The following is a 19,932-nucleotide window of genomic DNA, read 5'->3' as shown; positions in this document are numbered from 1 at the left end:
AGTGGCCTAGCCTGCTGCTGCATTAGGGTAATAATGTGCTGTTAGAATGGAGTCCCTAATGCTGAACAGAATGTCAGAAACGAAATGAGTTTAAGGTCAGCAGTGGGTTCTGCCAGGACACTTAAGTCATCAACATCTGCCAGGGATGCTGGATGCAAAGGCTGTACTTCTTCTGTATATATTTTCAGTGATGGAGCTAAGGTATTTTTCCTTCCTCAAAATGAGTATTTGGTGTTTCAGCTCTTAAAACATTTTTTCCCCCTGGAGGAAGCTTTGTTATAAACATCTGAGAACTGTAATAAAAACAAGGAGAAATGCCTGAATATAGAGGCACGATCCACACAGAAGCTCTGGTGATGCCTTCACGTCTGCTAAAAGATGACAGTGTTTTTCTTTTTTCCCTTTTTTTCATCTTGTCTCCGGAGGCAGGCAAGCAAGCATCAACATATCGCTTGACATTTTCTTTCAGGAAACAGTTAAGCTGGGGAAATATGTTGGCATTAATCACTTTCAGATCCTTGCAAGGTGTCATAAAAAGCCCTACCCTGTAACTTCATTCACATGTGTAATCATTTGTCTTGTCGTGCCAAACGTCTAACCATCAGTAACAGCAGAAAGGAATGCCAAGTGTATTCCATTGTGTCCCTTAAAAAAAGAAAGGAAAGGAAATTTTGTACTGTTTCGGAGGAAAAATATGTATGTTATCGAAACTACATAATTTGATAGAAATGTGGCTCAATGAAGCTCATTGAGAACCAGGACAGTAATAATTTGGCATACACATATGCATTTCCCTCCCCTCCCTGAATCCAAAAGGGTGTATTCAGTTACACAAATGAGCATGTCTTTGGTCTGAGAGACATGGCCAAGGTGTAAAGTATTTCTGTAGTGGTAATTTAAAAAAAATAAAAAACTAGGACCAGGAGTTCATGAGGGGTTTTAATATATACATAGAAGTTCTTGTTAGAAATAAAACTTAATAAAAATAAAGCAATTCTATCCCATCTTTCCTCCAAGGAGATCAAGGTTGTGTACATGACTGAACCATGTGTATGGGTATATATATAATCACAACATTCCTATGAGATAGATTACTGCACATAGATGGTGATTGGTGCAATGACACCTGTCACGGTGCCTGGAGAAGGCTACTTCAGAGTAACGACTCTACACAGCTCTGCATTTTATGGTTTTATTGGTGCTGAGTATTTACAGTGCTAATGGCAGTGCTATTTACAAAGATCCATCTGTTTAGCTTGAATCAGAACCTCCCAGTGGCTTTTGGCGCGTTTTGCGCCAACATAATAACTTGGGGAGACCCATCCTCTTCCCCCGACGCCTTTTGCGAAGTTCCGGAGTTGGGGGGACTGGCCTGCCCCCCCTTCCTTTCCCCTTCCTGTCCCACCTGGGACGATGGCTCTCTTTCCCTGCCAGAGCCTTGGAACCCACTTCCTGTTTCCCCACTTGAGCTGGAGCTTTCCTTCTTTTCAGCCTCGCTCGGGTCTGGGCTGGAACTCAGGAGGGGAGGGGCTTCGTGAAATCCCTTGCCCCTCACATCCATTCCCCTCCCAGGCCCCCCTTCTCCCCTCCCTAGAGGCTGCTCGGGTGTCAGTGGTGACTGAAAACCTAGAAACTCCGTGCTGTCCGATCCGGTTGGTGTGAACACCTCCCCCCAGTCCCTCTGTCTCCCTCCTTCCTCCTGTGAAGAGGGAAATCCCAAAAAGTCCGTGGCCTCAGAACTGGTGGGGGTGAAAATCTGCTGCCAGTCCACCTCGTCCTCTGACTGAGTGGACCTCGGAACTGCCCATATCTCCTCCTCCGTGTCCTCAAACTCTGCTTCCCATCTCCATGGTGAACTGCTTTCCCCCTCCTGTGTTTCCTCCTCCTCCCATTCCCGTTCCATGTGCCAGGGCTTGGGCCTGTGTGGGAAGAGGGCGTGGAATTCTTCCACTAAGAATTCCTCCTGTATCTGAGTGGCTGGCACCCACTCATTTTGGGATGGCGGGGCGTCCTCCCATGCCATGAGGTACTCCAGGCCCCCCACCCCCCTTCGTGAATCAAGGATGGCCGTTGCTTCATTGAGTGGCTCCCTGCCTCCACCCTCCCCCCCTCCCTCGGGGGTCTGTGCGCTGTCTCGGAACCTGCTACTTTCCCTGTACGGAGACAGCAGCGATCTATGAAATACAGGGTGCACTCTCATGTCCTCTGGCAGTGCCAGCCTGAACGCCACCGGGTTTACCTGCTGCATGACCGTGAAGGGGCCCAACCTTCTGGGTGCCAGCTTTTTGCACCTCCCTCTGGTGGGCAGGCCCTCCGAGGACAACCAAACCTTGTCCCCCACCCTGATGACCTCCCCCGGTCGCCTGTGGCAATCTGCCCCCTTCTTGTACGCTTCCTTGGCCCTCTCCAAGTGCTCTCTGAGCTGCTGGTGCACTGTCTCCAGTTCCTCTGCCCAATCCTCTGCCTGTGAGCCCTCCTCCTCCCCCTCCCTCTCCGGGAAAGATCTGAGGTCGCGCCCGTAGTTGGCCTTAAAGGGCGACACCCCTGTGGAGACGTGCACCGCATTGTTGTAGGCAAATTCTGCCAGTGGCAGGCGATCCACCCAGTCCGTTTGCCTCTGGCTGACGTAATATCTCAGGTACTGCTGCAGAATGGCGTTGACCCGCTCCGCCTGTCCATTGGTCTGCGGGTGCCGAGCCGTCGGCAAGCTGACCTCCACCTGCAGGAGGTTCATGAGCCGCCGCCAGAACCTGGAAACAAATTGGCGGCCACGATCCGAAATAACTCTTAAAGGTAATCCATGCAGTCTGAATATGTGGTCAACAAACAGTTTGGCCGTCTCTTCTGCAGAGACCGCCCTGGCACACGGTATGAAATGGCACATTTTGGACATGAGGTCCACCACCACCAACACTGCGGTCTTGCCCCTGGACGACGGCAGGTCGGTGATGAAGTCCATGGACACTACTTCCCACGGCCTGTGCGGTGTGGCTAATGGCTCCAGCAACCCTGCTGGTGGTGCTCTGACCACCTTTGCTCGCTGGCAGGTGTCACAGCCCCTTACATAGTCTCTGACATCCTCCCGCACCCCTGGCCACCAGAAGTGTCTCATGACTAGGTGAGTGGTTTTGTCCCTTCCGAAATGACCCGCCGTCGGGTTGTCGTGCATCTGCTTGAGGACCTTACCTCTGAGCTGGTTGGTGGGCAGGTACAGGGCTCCCCTGTAAAAAAGCAACCCCCTCCTTTCCTCAAAGTCTCTTGCCTGCTCCCTCCCCCCTCGCAGCTCTCTGAAGATGCGGGTGGCAAACTCATCTGCTGCCGTCAGTGCTGTGAGTTCTGCCTCGCTCACCACTGCTGCTCCGCAGGACCATGCTGATGGGGGGAAAATGTGCCGGGGTGCTGGTGGCAACTCCTCCTCCATGTACTCTGGTTTGCGGGATAGGGCATCCGCCCTGACGTTCTGCTCCCCCGGTATGTAGTGGATGGAGAAGTTGAAGTGCGAGAAGAACTCTGCCCACCGTATCTGCCGCTGGTTGAGCACCCTGGCTGTTCTCCAGAACTCCAAGTTCTTGTGGTCCGTGCACACCTGAATGGGATGCTTAGCGCCCACCAGGAAGTGTCTCCAATGCTGGAACGCAGCGTGGATCGCGAGAAGTTCCTTATCAAACACTGTGTAGTTGCGCTCTGGCTGGGTCAGCTTTCTGGAGAAGAAGGCACAGGGTCTCCACTCTCCGTTGGCATCCAGTTGCAGCAAAATGGCGCCCAAAGCTCTGTCTGAAGCATCTGTCTCCACGCGTAGGGGCACATCCTGCACCACGTGGAACAGGTTCTGGTCCGAAGCGAACACCCTCTTGAGGCTTTCGAACACTGCTTGTGCCTCTGGTGTCCACCTGAACTTCTGCTTGCCTCTCAGGCAGTCCGTGATGGGAGCCGTAACGCGAGAGAAGTTCTTGATGAACTTCCTGTAGAAGTTGGCGAAGCCTAGTAGGCGTTGGGCATCTTTGCGCGTCCGGGGGCTGTGCCAGTCCAGGATGGCCTGCACCTTGTCCTTGTCCATCGCTAGCCCCTTGTCTGATAGCTTGTAGCCCAGGAAGTCCACCTCCCTGGTGTGAAACTTGCACTTCTCCAGCTTCACATACAGGTGGTTCTGCTTCAGGCGCTGCAACACCTCCCTGACATCCTTCACATGCTGCTCGGGGTCATTGGAGTATATAAGGATGTCATCCAGGAAGACCAGGCATTTCTTGAAGAGGAGGGACCCCAGGACGTGGTGCATGAAGGCCTGGAAGCATGCTGAGCCCCCTTGCAAACCGAAGGGCATCACCAGATATTCAAAAGAGCCCAGCGGCGTGAACATCGTGGTCTTCCACTCATCGCCTTCCCGGATTCTGATCAAGTTGTACGCCCCCCTCAGGTCGAGCTTGGTGAAGATCTTGCCCCTGCGTGCCGCTGTCAGCAGATCATCCACTCTGGGCATTGGGAAAGCCACCGGTTCCGTCATGGAATTGAGCCGTCTAAAATCCACCACCAGACGGCGCTGTTGCGTGTCCTTCTTGTCCACCCAGAAGACCGGGCTGCCCCCCGCTGCCTTGCTTTCTCTGATGAATCCCCGCTTGAGGTTCTTGTCGATGAACTCCCTCAGATCCTCCAGTTCCTGATCTGACATGGAGTACAGCTTGGCTGGGGGTAGCGTGGCCCCTGGCACCAGGTTGATCTGACAGTCAAAGGACCTGTGTGGGGGTAGGTGGTCGGACTCCGCTTCGCTGAAGACCTCCTGTAGGTCCCAATACGGTTTGGGTATTGCCTCACCCCCTTTGATGTGCATGGTGGCCACTGTGGCGATGGGAGGTCCCTCCCCTGGTTGGCGCTGCATGCAATGTTCCAGACAAAAGTCCGATCCAAACGTGATGCATCTCTGGTGCCAACTGATGGAGGGGTCATGGCGCGCCAGCCAGCTCATGCCCAAGACGATGGGGGGGTCGGAAATGGTGGTGACGTTGAATGCCAGTGTCTCTGAGTGTCGTCCCACCGCCATGCTCATGGGGGGGGGTGTCTGGTGGGTGATGCCCCCCCCAGCAACTCCCTGCCGTCTATGGTGGAGACGTGCAGGGGGAAATCCAGCTGCAGAAGTTGGATCTGGTGTGCTTCTGCAAAGTTTCTCGAGAAGAAGTTAGCCGAGGCACCACTGTCAATTAACGCGAGTACCGTCAGGGGATAGCCATTTGGGAGCGTTAGCGTCACTTCTAGAACCACCCCTGCTTTGGGGGGGGGTGGGCTGTCGCTGCTCCTCGCTGTGCGGGTGGGCGGGTTGGTGCCGGTTTGTGCTAACTGTGCCTGGCTGCTGCCCCTTGTCTCCTGCAGCCAGGCTGTCTCGTTTCCCTGCTGTGGTGCTGCTTCAGTGGGGGAAGGCACAACCGTTCCCGCCTTTCCTTGCCACTCCCTGCGATGAGGGCAGTCTCTGACGCGATGCTGGGGGGAGTTGCAGAGAAAGCAATTCCCGCCTCTTCCCTCCTTGCGTCTTGGCGCCGCCGGGGTTTGAAAAGCCCGCGCGCGCGCTCCACCGATCTCCATCCGTTCCGGCTCTGAGCTCGGTCTGGGCGTGACTAGGGGTGGGCCCTGGGGTGGGGTTTGGTAATGTGATCTGTCCTGGGAGCGTGGGAACCAAGGCTTTGCTGCGCGCGTCGTTTGTTTGTCATTCCATCTGGATTCCTGTCTCACCCCCACCGCTAGCGCCGCTTTGCTTAACTCATCCATCGTCCGCGGTTTCGGACCTCTCGCTAGTTCATCCTTAACGTCTGAGTGCAACCCCAGGTAGAAGGCTGATTTCACTGGCTCACTGTGCAAATCCCACCCCAGTTTGTGCACTAGCATGGTGAATCTCGCCCAATAGTCTCGAACTGTCGATTTCCCTTGTGTTAAGTTGTGCAGCTGCTCTTTTGTGGCTTCCATCTCCGAATCACTAGCATACATGATTTTTAACGCTTCTAAGAAGAGTTTTGCATTCTTTATGCAATTATTTTTTTGCGCGATGAGCGGTCTGACCCATTCTCTGGCAGCCCCCGTCAAATGCTCTATGATGAAGGAGACTCTGTGCGCGTCATCTGGGAACTCTGCCGCATGCAGTTCCAGCGCATAATTTATTTCCGTCTCAAAGCCTAGGTACTCTCTCGGGTCGCCGCTAAACTTGGTGACTAGGGTCTGTCCCCTCCTCACTTGGACTAGCTGGGGCTGGGGCACCCCCCCACCTCTTGCAGCCTTTTCCTCATCAAGCTTTTTCTGTAATTCCGCCACCATCACCCTGAGTTGCTTCTCAGTCTCATCTTTCGCTCTCACCTGCTCTGCCAGTTTGTTCAGCTCCTCCCGCGTTGCTTGTGCTTCTTCCCGAGCTGCAAGTAATTGCTGGTGTGCCTGCGTTGCCAGGGTCTGTACGTTCCGCAATTCCTGTGCTGTGGCCTCGGCTTCCAGCCTCCACTGCTCAGCTTCTTGCGCACTCATCGCTGCCGCTCCAAAGTAGCCAGAAAGACTGGGAGGTTGCTGTCACGGTGCCTGGAGAAGGCTACTTCAGAGTAACGACTCTACACAGCTCTGCATTTTATGGTTTTATTGGTGCTGAGTATTTACAGTGCTAATGGCAGTGCTATTTACAAAGATCCATCTGTTTAGCTTGAATCAGAACCTCCCAGTGGCTTTTGGCGCATTTTGCGCCAACATAATAACTTGGGGAGACCCATCCTCTTCCCCCGACGCCTTTTGCGAAGTTCCGGAGTTGGGGGGACTGGCCTGCCCCCCCTTCCTTTCCCCTTCCTGTCCCACCTGGGACGATGGCTCTCTTTCCCTGCCAGAGCCTTGGAACCCACTTCCTGTTTCCCCACTTGAGCTGGAGCTTTCCTTCTTTTCAGCCTCGCTCGGGTCTGGGCTGGAACTCAGGAGGGGAGGGGCTTCGCGAAATCCCTTGCCCCTCACAACACCCAATGAACTTCATGGCTGGGTGGGGATTCGAACTGGAGTCTCCCCAGTCCTAGTCTATCCACTGCATCCCTTTGGCTCTGTGATGTTCACAAAGGGCTTCTGTCTCTTTTGAACTCTGCTGTATGTTCCATTCTCTGACTTAGAGGTACGAACTATTTCTAACTGCACTGCAGTGTCCCTGACGCCCGCTATTGATGCACACTATTGAAAAGTTTAAACAAAATAAAAGAATTCCTTCCAGTAGCACCTTAGAGACCAACTTCAGATACAGGTATCTGAAGAAGTGTGCGTGCACACGAAAGCTCATACCAATGACAAACTTAGTTGGTCTCTAAGGTGCTACTGGAAGGAATTATTTTATTTTGTTTCGACTACGGCAGACCAACACAGCTACCTACCTGTATTGAAAAGTTTGCCCATCAAACTTTTCTTTTAAGTCGTTCTTGAGGGAAAGCATTCACAGGTGGCATTGTGTTATATCACTGAGAGAGAGAGCAGTGATAAGGATTGCAGAAACGCACTGTGACAGCTACTGACTGCATTGCTTCCATCAGTGAGTCTTCTGGCCATGCATCTGCTACAATTATTTTCACACACTCTGATGTCATAATGTTTTCATGTTGCTATGGCCGTGAGTCACCTTTTCTTAGCATTGTGATCTCACCAGAATAAGTCCCCTACCCTCAAACAGATGGGCTATAATAGAAAAAGACAATTTGTACCACTTGATCACCAAGAAAAACAGCAAGGACTATAATCTTTTTAATGTTTGAAAGCGAGGTATGTCTCTCAGCATCAGAATTAATTTAAAATAACACTTGTGCTAACATTCCAAAATTTCAGTATATCGGTGCACATTGGAGACTATGACCTCTGATACATTCTTTGATCTCCTTGTTAGGTCTGTGTAGAAGAATCTATCTAAATAAAGTTGGAAATATGCCCTATCTTGGGTTCTGATATTCATTGTTGTTGTTGTTGTTTAGTTGTTTTACTTACGGAAGTGACCCACAGCAACATACAACACAGCATAAACACTAAAGCCAATTACAAAAACCATAAGAAATCTATTTTTAAAAAACCCCACACACATCTATACAAATCAAAGACAGAACCTGCCCCACAAAAATTCTGTAAAACAGGAATATGGTGGGACAATGGAAAAGTAAGAAAAAACACCAGATATACTTCCCAAAAATCTAGCTAGAACAGTCTTGCTAGGGCAATGTTTTCCTTGTAAATCAAAATGGCCCTAGTTTCCTCCCCCCAAAAAATTTCTAAACGGATTCCCTACCCCCCGCATAATGAAGTGTCAATGTTCTTGTCTTCCAGCATATTCCAACATTATACACTATATGAATTTCTTTTCTACACTCCCAGGGAAGAACTTGTGTTGGGAGATGAGGTAAGTAATTTGTATGACTGGAACTGATTAAGTGGAATGTTTTAATGCATGTTCGCTGGCATCTGTTTTCTATAGCTCAAAGCAACTTTGTGTCGCAATAGCTCAAGTGTTAACAGCATAGAATTGCAGATGAAAGAATAAAAGAGAAATGCAGTAATGCCTGTCTCCTCAGAAATTTGAAATTTAGAAGACTAAATATGCCATTGTTGGCTAGACGTCTTGCTGTCTTGTCAATATTATCTTCATTGACATCATTAATAAGGGAGATGTATGGAATTTTAGATACACTTCATGGCTGAGGGCTGGTCTGTACAGGTTTAAAGCTAATGTATGTGACTGTTTTCATTGATAAATCAGTATGTGGAAGGGGGTTAATAATAATAGTGGTTCATTTCTAATTCCTCACTATTCCTGCTGTGCCACTCTTGACTGTTCATATACCTTTCAGTTACCCACATCTTTTGTCTGTTCACTTCAGCAATTTGATCACTGCCTTAGTGTGGTTAGTCACGAGACTGAGCACAATCCAAATGGGAAAGTAGAATTTGCACAGCTTGCCTTTTCTGCCACAGATGTTCCCACTGCAGAGGAGGCAATCCATTTCTTAAGAGCAGCTAATATCTTTGGCAGTGGGAACTGATATGACAGAAATTGCAAAGAGAGCTCCAACTGCATACATGGGCCTGTCCTGTTCACATATCACACCTTTGGACTGCACTGCTATTTTTAAATGATAAAGCTGCATGTATTTTAAATATGCGAAACATTATTCCCCCCCCCCCCGAGACTTTTAAAATGATCTCTTCCTAAAAATTATGGCTTGAACTATTTTTAGCCAATGAGAAGGCAGCTTTAAAGGGAGGGAGCAAATAATAAATGTCACTACTACCCTGCTGAGTGCTAACCATCATAATTCAGTTCGTCTAACGAGGCGGGGAAAGTCATTGCAAAAGAAAACTGTCAGACTATGAATGTCAAACTCTTGCGAGAAGGTATAACTTGGCATTTAGCTAGCAACAGATAGCATTTGTCCAGTAACAGTCAAGTCTCTCTTTAATGGTTTAGCAGGGAATGCCTTATAGAAATAATTTGCCATTGAAATAAATCCACTGGGTGGTTTTTTTGGGGGGGGGGTTGCGCCGGGGGTGGGGGGGGGAGAAGACAACCCTAAATCCAATCTGGACAGTGTCTCTTATCTGGCTAATTTTACTAGAGAGCAACTAGGACTTTGAGGGGAACACCTGCCATATCAGGCAGAAAATCCTCCAGAATCCTCAGAAATCCATCAGATTCCATTAACCTCTATGGCAAACCATTTCAGTAGCCTCAACACCCATGGATAAAGTCACTAAAATACTGATCCTCAGCTGGAAGTTATCTGAGCTGTACAAGGGACTATAGCCCCCACTTCAAATTGCCAACATCCTGTACCAGTTGAGAAAAGCAAATTCAAGAATGTGTTCTGATACATGTACGGTACTCAGCTGATGGCATGTTATGGTAGTGGTGAAGTCATGAGCTCTCACCCCACCCCATAAACAAGGTGGCCTAAACATGAATTTTGTAGTCCCCAGAACCAGCATTCTGGGAGTCTACAGCATCAAATCCAAGATGACCTTCATTAGATCAGTCAGGGCAGTGGGGTGGCAGAATTCCCAGTTTCTGTCCCAAGTGCTCAACGCAAGGCACAAACACTCTGGATTAGTACAGGGGTACCTCAAAAGTCAAACAGAATCCATTCCAGAAGTCCGTTCAACTTCCCAAACATTTGGAAACCAAGGCGTGGCTTCTGCAGCCAATCAGAAGCCGTGGAAGTCACATTGGACGTTCAGGTTCCAAAGAAAGTTCGCAAACTGAAACACTTCCAGGTTTGCAGCATTCGTGAACCAAAACGTTCAATTTGCAAACCGTTCGGGATCCAATATATGACTGTACCCTGTTCAACAGGAGACCTGAAGAGGGAGATGGAAGTTCTATAAAGTAGAGCAACTCCCCTCCCCAAGACTCTCCATACTGACATTGTACTTGTTACCTAGGGAGACAAAACTGGCTGCTTCCACTTCCCTCACCCTGGTCTCAGGGATATAACAACTCAGGTTGTAGTCAACTAACAAATACTCAGATTACACCCATTGAAATTAGTGAACATAATTAATTTAGGTCCATTTCATTTGGTGTACTCTGAGCAAAGGGTAGTTGAAAACAACCTTGGATCAGCTCCTTTAGGCACAATCAAATTGGGGGTGATTTTTAATTTGAACTGTCCTGGCACTAGAGGGCAACCATATGGGACAACCAAGAGCCTTCTAGTTGAAGGAATGACCAGGAGAGGGAAGAGGCACCACAAGCCTGATTGTGCTTCTCCTTTACCTGACTAATCCAATGCCAATGACCCCCCCCCCAAAGCACTGGGCAATAATTATCCCTCATCAGAATTTTAGAATTATCCAGATACATAAGAAAAAACCCAGGCAGAAAGCATTAAATCCATCCCCTGATCTCCAGATTGCCCAGGTTCTGCAGTGGTCTTTCTGGCTGCTCCTAACTGTAAAATCTCCCCTTCTGCTATCCTATCCACTGCCGTCCTATTCAGCATATTGGCTGTAAAAGGTCATATCGTGTCACAGCATCAGTCAGTCAGGAGCCCCAGGTAGAACAAGCGCTCCTGCAGACTCCTCCTCCTCCTCCTCAAGTGTCCAAAACAAGGGGCAGTTTGAGATAAGTGACATAAGGAATTTTTAATATAGTGCCCTGAGCCCTGCTGCAGAATAACAGTAGGAAAGGGCTATTGTGCTCACGGTCTCTTTGTAGGCTTAGCATAGGCGTCTGGTTGATCATTATGGAAAACAGAATGTTGGTCTGATCCTCGCATTGCTATTATTTGGTCTCCCAGTAGGGATATAAGAAAGCAGAGATTTCTGTTCTGACATGTTTTTTTTGTCACACTCAGCACTGTTTCCATTCCAGTTTCCAAACAGAACTATGTTATTTGCCTCGCTGTCTGCTGTTTAACTGAAGTCACATAACTTAAGTTATGTGACACATGTGACTGACATTCATTTCCATGCAATGAAACCTCTAAACAATGTAAAGAAAGTCATTAAGGACATTTCTTTTATGGATTTAAAACGACAACAGCAATGTAAATGAACACCGGTTGTAGTGATTTGACTGATTTCCATTTTGGACCACAGACAAACATGCCAACTGCAGCAATTTCCACTTCCTTTTCCATTTCCACTGGAATTCTCTAACATCCCTCTCTCCCAGTGCCTTACAATCTTTTAAGCAGGTGTAATTTAACAACCCTACTGATATTTTTTGTCTCTGAACCAAATTCTATTGGGGGGGGGCTGACATTTGACAATCTCATAAATTGTTGGGGCAGGTTGACTGCAGAAACAAAATGGTTCAGCTTCACATTTTCTGGGACATTTTAAGCATGTAAATGCAGAAGACCTCTGGGGATCCAAAGCGCCCATGGATTGTAAATGTAGACCGTAGTCCTAATCACACAGTGGGACTTACTTCTGAGTAAACATGCATAGGATTGCACTGCACGTTGAGAAATAACTGTTCCGCATCTACTCCAGGAAATAGTTGCTTCGAGCCCTGCCATTCATTTCTGTCTCAGGTACAGAATTTTCTTATTTAATATAACATTGGCTTAGCCTACTTATTCACAGAGCACAAATGGAGGAATGCTGAATGCAGAAATTCAGCAAAGCAATTTCCATTAACATATGTCAGATCTCATAACAAATGTTTACATTGCTAAGACATTAATTGCATAGAAGCTTTTATTCTGCTGGGGGGGGGGCTCAGCTAATTTATTTTACTTAGGTGATGTATTACTGCGTGCCTGGGGCAGGGGGGGAGTTTTGGGAACATTTACAAATGCAGCCTTGATGGTTACATGTTCATGCTGTTCTTGAATGGAACAACCCTTTAAAAAAATTGGAATGATGTTTGCTTTGAAACGTTTCCTAATAAAAAATAATGTGGTTGGTAAATGTAGTTTTATCCCTTCTTGCTTCAATCAGTGTGATGGAATAAACAACCTTTTATGGCCCAGCTGACTGGATTTTTGAAGGAATTCCATACCTTGGACACAGTCCACAGAAACCTCTGTGCACAAGTTCCAATGATATGAGTTTATTTTCAAACTCTCAAGAGCAGAAAAAGTTTCCAGAGCATTCTGCCCAGGGCTTAGAGATGTCATAGAGTCAGATTGCAAGGGGTGTGTGTAATTTTTTATATATAATATTACATGTGCTCTGTCATTAAATTTATAGTCACCCGATATCATACACTGGAGTTACCTTCGCAAAATAGTAACTATTTACATTAACTTATTTCTGTCTTGAGTATTACCATTCTTGGACTCTCTCCAAACCTGATTTTATTTCCTTTGGACTATATCACTTGTTCATGAGAATTTGTTACAAGAAAAGTTGTTTCCCCCCAATTCCCCAAATTGGCTGATTAGAAAGCCCTACTTAATGGAGCTGGTTTGAAAAATTAGAAGCTGAAGCTCGGTTGTTGTGGGTATTACTAGTGTGTTGCTTTCAACAAGTCTTCATTTGGTACCTTTTTCTTGTGCAAGAACTCTTCATTATTATTATTTTAATCCCAATGTATGAACTGAGATCTTCTGAACTGGGTTGTTGACTGATGTGCCTAGCATGCAGCTGGAAATATGCATACTTACATTGTTCGGGCAAACAGAAACAATATGGCTAGGTTGTGTTTAGTTGGGAAGTAAATGAAAGTTGGAGTGTGATGATAAACACCTCCCAAGGAACACCAACGTAATAAGCAACCTGGCCCCAAAATATTCTAACTGGTTTCTACACCAGCAAAGACTATGGAAATATAATGGTTCATTTTTAATTAAATGATTATACGTGATAAGAGTAAACCCTGATTTAATGTAAAAACAAATACATTTTGACATTTTGATGATGAGATCATCTTCAGGGTGCAAAAAAAGCTTGTGTGCATGAACTGTGCTAATTCTACAATAAAGCCACATCTTGGGATCACCCTAAATTCATTCTCCCTCCCCCAAAAAACCTTCTGATATACACACATTGTTCTGTATTAATATTCAAATTTATGATACACATTATCTTTACAAACTAGAAAATACATTTTCTTATCTTTATATCTCAGAAATCTCTGCATTGTTGTCATAACAAAGTCTCACTTCTAAGCTATATTTATCTACAACTGTGGGTGATTCCATAGTAAGCTAGCTGGTATTGTGCTATCCAATTATGTGCAAGTCAATGGGCATTTTCCCATATTAGCTGAAAATTATTGTACAAGCAGTGAGTTATATTTAATATGAAAATAGAGGTCATACCCACTGAATAACTACAGCTGGGAAATGAGTGTGTGTTACTATTTAAATTGCTACCATATGGCTAGCCCTGTAATATACATCTGTATATTTATGAAACTCTACCTTAGAAATTATTTATATTTCAATAAAAAAGATAAGATATATACAGTGAGAACACAGACTATTAATATGAGCTTGCTCTTTGAAACGAAAGAAATATTCAGAGTTAAAATATTTGTGGCTTGTTAATCCGGGTACATTTGGCATATGGTTTGGACTGACTGAATAATCAAAACATAAGACAATGGAAACATTTAGCAATGCTCAGAGAAGGAGTGGCATGTAGAAACCCTTGAGTTTCAAACCCGCTTTGAACATGCTCTTAAATCCCAGAGCAAAAACTCCCCTCCATGTTTGTCTTCCTTCTAATTAAAGAAATGAATTTTATAGAAAGGTCAGAGAGTTCAGAATCTGAGCTGACGTTTCCTGTGTTTGTAGTTGACACAGCCTGGGAGAGAAACAAGAGACCATGATATTGCCAGTGTCCTAGTTTTGAATTGGAGGCTGCATTGCTCAGCCTGAAGCAGGAAGGACGCTTATAACACTGTGCTATTTTGTCTCCACCTCTGCTCACCAAGGGCAAGATGGTTTGAGCATATAATGCCAATCCTAGCCCGACTGCACTGATGGTTTCTGGGCCCAATTCAAAGCCTTAATAGGCCTTAATAGGCTTTGACCTATTAAGCCTTAAATGGGCTCAGGACTGTTAACACCTCAAGGACTGCATCTCCCCATAGGAACTGACTCAGACCCTGTGATCCACATCTGAGGCCCTTCTTCATGTACTTCTTCCATGAAAGGTCTGGAAGGTGGCAACACGAGAATGGGCCTTTTCTGAAGTGCCTCCTCATTTGGGGAATTCTCTCCCCAGGGAGGCCCGCCTGGCGCCTTCATTACATATATTTAGCTGCCAGGCAAAAACATTCCTCTTCTCCTAGGACTTTGGCTAATTAAACAATCTATGACTTTTTTTAATTGGGGGGTATTGTTTTTGTTTGTTGAAGGGTTGTATAGAAATTGAATAAATAATAATAAGCAGTTATTGAGAAATGTGTCTGTCCAGGAGTGTGGAGCATGTTGTAGTTAATTCAAGTAGTTTTGGCGCTCCTCCCCTGCACCACCATTTTGTGACTGGTGGGCTTCTGTAATTTACAGCTCTCTCAGGTAGACTCTGAGCAGCAAGGAACCCTAAGGTAGGTAGAATGCTGCTGCTGTGCATTAATTTAAAATAATGAATTCGGTGGTGTAAGTATTGCTTTTGCACTTGTACAAATTCTTCAGGTCTCCTCCTTTATACAAACGGAGGAAATGCAGGTGAAGAGGTCACTTGTCCAAAGTTCTTCAAATTCCTGTTTAACATTTTCACGCAGTTTTCCTCACTGCATTATTCATGGTGTCCATTTATCATTGTAATTCTTCAATGTTATTCATACAGTTCCCTTAATGGTCCTTCATTTGTTCTAATAAAAACCACTTGTTAGCTTTTGAATCTCTACAGGATTTTGGATTCCTATTTCAAGCATTTACATAGAGGAAAGACTAAATTAACCCATAATGATTGTTCTTCAAAGAGAATATTTAATGGAATTATTCTTTCACCTGCCTGTGTTATTGGAGATCTGGAGGTGTATGTACGTGCTCATTTAAATTTTGAGTACAGTCAAAACTGGTTTAAAAAGTGATATTGCATAAAGATTAAGTTGCTCTTCAGAAATTTCTTACCAGAGGGCACTAGAGTGCCCTCATGTGGGAGTTTCAGAAACATCTTTCCCATTGCTCTCTCTGGAAATTCTTTTCCGTCAAAGTGCCTGTCAGATACATGCCTTGAGAATATTGTGTTTTGTCTAGAAATTTACTCAGTGGAAAAAGACAAAGCGTTTGCTTATAATTCTGTTTCTTAAAACTCTTCTATCTGGGTAATATAATTCCTTCTGAATCAGAAAATCGTCCTCCTTTCAGAGATGCTCAGGATGAATTAATGGCACAGGGGGAACAATCAAAGGCATGCTTCAGTCTTATATCTGCTTTTCCAAGCTACTATTTAATACAATTCATGGCACTAAAGTGGCAAAAAGGACAGGTTAAATTTGACCTGGCATTTCCAAACGAAGAATTTCTGTTGTTTGGGAATAATCTTCATTGAGACAGGTAACTAATAAAGCGAGTAAAGATTGCAGGAATAAAAATAATTTTTCAGTAATAAAATGGGCTTGGAATTGTTTTGATTTCATTTATTAGACTTGCAGATCACTTTAATATCGTCTCAAAAGACATTTACAGCCTATATATGATGATATGATAAAAACATATTATACAGTGTATGGTATCTGCACAGTAACTGTTTTTAAAAAACGCACTAAAACCCAGATTGAGAAGCTGTAGCAACAATGTAAATAAGCCCGCCCCAGAAGGATACCACGGTCAACAGTATAAAAAACCAGAATGTTGTCAAGAAATACAAACAGGGACACAGGTTATCCCTGACGCAGGTTATCTCACTGCTGAAGCTGGGCATAAAGTCCTGTTGCCATGAATCTAGAAATACTGAAATGTTGATGTTGTGGAGGTGGTAGGAAATGGGTTAATGCTGTGGTCATAGAGATTGTGAGGGAAAAGCCAACTAAAGTTGCTTGTGACACTGAAAACAATAGGCTTTCAGTCAGTTATGGTCCACAGGCTTCATTGACTAATAATAATAATAATAATAAGCCATTGGTAAATTTTATTAATTTCGGCTTCAGGCAGTTTATATTCAGCGAGCTTATAAGCACTAAGGGACAAATGCAACTTGATTTTCTTTTGAATATTTTAAATCTGAAGTGCAGTACAATATAAAATAGTATCATTGCCTGGAGGGATTTATGTTGTCATGTCTCTTCCCCCCCTCCCCAACTTGCAAGATACAAAGCAAAATGCAATGAAGGTAATAAATGCCAAGGGCATTCAATAGAATCGTAGAGTTGGAAGGGACCCAGAGGGTCATCTGGTCCAACCACCTGCAATGCAGGCATTTGAAACTGGACAGTCTGAGTGGGCCGGGCTTGGGAGAGGACTGAAGTGGAGCAGGCTTCACTCCAGTCCGTCCCCAACCTATAAAGGGCTGGCTGCGCCAAACCCCTGGACCACAGTTGGCCAAAGAACAACGTGCCCTTCCCACCTTTTTATGCTGTGGTTTTTGTATACTAACAGTCCTTCCTTCCTAGTGCATTGTGTTTCTTGGCCTTGCTGTAGCTTAACAATGGTTGCCTTTTTCTGAGCTCTGTCCCAGCTTCTGCCAACCTAGCAATTTGAAAGCATACGAGTGCAAGTAGATAAATAGGTACCACTGTGGCGAGTAGGTGAACAGTGTTTCTGTGCGCTCTGGCATCCGTCATGCTGTTCCGTTGCGCCAGAAGCGGTTTAGTCATGCTGTCCTCATGACCCGGAAAGCTGTCTGTGGACAAATGCTGGCTCCCTCGGCCTGAAAAGCGAGATGAGAGTCGCCTTTGACTGGACTTAACTGTCCAGGAGTCCTTTACCTTTTACCTCCCCCCCCCCAGATGCAATGTTACCTTTTTGCATTGGGTTGTATGTCAGTACACCAAGAAGCATGATTCATGGAGAATGCAAAATCTGCTCCTTTGTAAAAGCTGGATAAAAGGGAGGAAGTAATCTGTGATTAAATTTGAGAAGAGAGTAAAATCTTTCAGTCTTAAGTATTTACATTGTTTCACAGGGTAGAGTCCCTCACGAGGTCAAGAACTGAAGATGGAGCTGAATTGTTTTGGTTGCTAGCTTCTGTCTGATAAACATTGATGCCTTGAAAAACATTTCTAAAGACGAAGTGTAGGGATAAAAATTATTTAGTAGCCTGTTAATGCCTGCTCTGCATATTGTCTGCTTTTCACAGAAAAGCGTATGGGGCATCAGCAATTTCAGTTGTTCAGGTTTAACAAGAAGTTTAATCTCTCGCCAAAAAAAATGCTTTGTTAGGCTACATTCATTTACTACATTTTGGATTCAGTATGAAAATTCCGTTCAGAGGGTATGCTTTTATGTTTTCCCAGTGAATATTCATGAAGCGTACGTGTGAGTATTTTGGATTCTTCAATAAAGAGATTTCATTTAGAGGAAAGGGCTTCTGATCTTTAGAAACAAAATATTGAGAAGATGTAATATTGGGATGGCAGCTGGATTTCTCAGTTAACAGTACAATTATACATGTGTGAAATAAGACTCTTCGAGTTCAACAGGACTTACTCCCAGATCAGTGGGTATAGGATTGCAGCCAATATTGTCACTGACTTGCAACTATTACAAAAAATGACTGATTCAACAAAACGAGTGGTAGAAATATGTTGCTTGGGGAATTATGTTGTTTGGGGAATTGGTACAAGGGCACAGGATTTGGGGTTATCCATTGAATTATATTATGCATTGATTGATTGATTGATTGATTGATTGATTCCCTCTTGCTTAATATACTAAAAATATCTCTAAGCAGTGTACTGAAGCAACAATAGACAACTTAAAGTATTTCAAAAATGTATAATTACATATAAAAATGTTACATCAATACAAAGTTACTAATATATATAAATCAATATCAATCCATTTGCCTTCTGAGTCACGCCCTCCCTCTTGTCCTCTGGGTTCTCACCCAGGGTTCAAACTCTTAGCTCATCCATAAAAGTCTCACAACGAGAAGAGTTCCTGGAAACAGCAGACATCTCTCAATCGAGATTTGTGTCTTATGGGCAGGCCCAAGGTGGAAGGTACTTCCTCATACTTCCCACAGCCATGTCCCATTCAGCTGCAGTCTCCACTCCCGGTTCCAGGTAGAGCAGGTTTGTTGTGTTTCCCATGGGCTCCACAGGATGGGGAAAGGGCCACTGTTCCACTTGCAACTCTTTCTTCCCACCCTGTCCTTTTCTCCTCCTCCGGATGCTTAGATGAGGGAGGTATCGAGATTGTGACAAAATACTGGGTATTAGCTAAAACTAAGCATAATATAACAAGGGGTTGGAGGTGCGGTTTAAAGGGGTTGGAGGTGTGGTTTATCAGTGTGTGATAACGCTTTATGGATGATCTCATTTCACTGTTAGGACCTCATTTTGGATTTCTCCTATTTTGGTTGATTTCAAGGGGGTGGGGGTGGCAGACAGAAGACAGCTTGCTAGCTATGCTAAATGACTACAGATGCCAAGCAGGGTCATTCTGTGAACAGTTCAACTATAAGCACTAATCTGTGAGCTGTCTGCAAAAATAGGAAACAATAGAATTGGTGAGTTTTAAATAAATTCCTGGTAAGGGATCTGTCCTGGAAATTTTTGTTTTGAGTGTTTCCAAAGCCCCTACAGTTTTGATATGTTGTACAGGGGAAGATGTGAAAAAGAAGCTAAAAAGGGTTATGTTCATTTTGGGTGGATTCCAGCTTTTTCTCCCCCACTCCGCTGTCCTGTTTTGCTCAGCACCCATCCTGAAGAATTGTTCTGGAGAAGTTTGCTCACTATTTTGTGACATTTTAGTTTGTCCTAATAACGATGTTATCCTACAGTGGCTTTTGGATTTTTCCAAAGAGGAACCTAGGTAACTGCATTATGGAGCTAGACTATTGGTCCATATAGCTCAATACTATCTGCACTGACTTGCAGCTGCTCCCCCACGGTTTCAGTTAGGGGACATTCCCAGCCCTACCTACCTACCTGGACCTGTGGGCGATTGAACCTTCTGTATGCAGAGCAGGTGTTCCCCCACTTTGCAACAGTCCAAATGGATCAAAGCAGTTTCCCGTGTCTCATAATTTTCGCTAAGGAACCACAGTGTGTGAGACTCGATAGCCCTCACAGTGTAGCTCTAGTGGTATATCTGTAAAGTGGCAAGTCTCAATCTGTATTGCAGTCCTTGGTGAGCAAAATAGAGACAAGAAACAGTAGTTGTGCTCATTGCTGTAACTATGGTTAACTTTTTCACAAAGTTCCAGTTTATTCTCACTTTGGCTTTAAGACTGTCCGCATTTGACCTGTATGAAGGATGTGTGCTTGATCCTGTAGTTTTTACAGTGCAAAAAGTAACATGAGCCTCAATACTATGGGCCCAGTTTTGTGTAACTTCCTTCAAGTTGAGGTCAGGCAGGCCTCCTCCCTGTTGAATGTCTGGCACTTACTGAAGA

General features: G+C 45.1%; 1 protein-coding gene across 6 annotated transcripts in view; it reads left to right on the top strand.

Moving 5' to 3' along the window:
• Positions 1-19,932, top strand: part of CABCOCO1 (ciliary associated calcium binding coiled-coil 1) — a 90,474-nt gene that overhangs the window by 34,662 nt on the left and 35,880 nt on the right. For all 6 annotated transcript variants that reach the window (XR_009557630.1, XM_060274951.1, XM_060274953.1 and 3 more), the window contains exon 5: positions 8,302-8,374. Coding sequence is in view for 5 of the 6 variants with exons in the window: in XM_060274951.1 (XP_060130934.1) it covers positions 8,302-8,374 (73 nt within the window). In the remaining variant the exon portion in view is untranslated. The remainder of the gene's footprint in view (positions 1-8,301; positions 8,375-19,932) is intronic.

This window comes from Zootoca vivipara, chromosome 5, assembly GCF_963506605.1.
Source record: "Zootoca vivipara chromosome 5, rZooViv1.1, whole genome shotgun sequence".
NCBI lineage: Eukaryota > Metazoa > Chordata > Lepidosauria > Squamata > Lacertidae > Zootoca > Zootoca vivipara.
The sequence above is the reverse complement of the archived record's forward strand: the minus strand, read 5'-3'. Positions and strand labels throughout refer to the sequence as shown.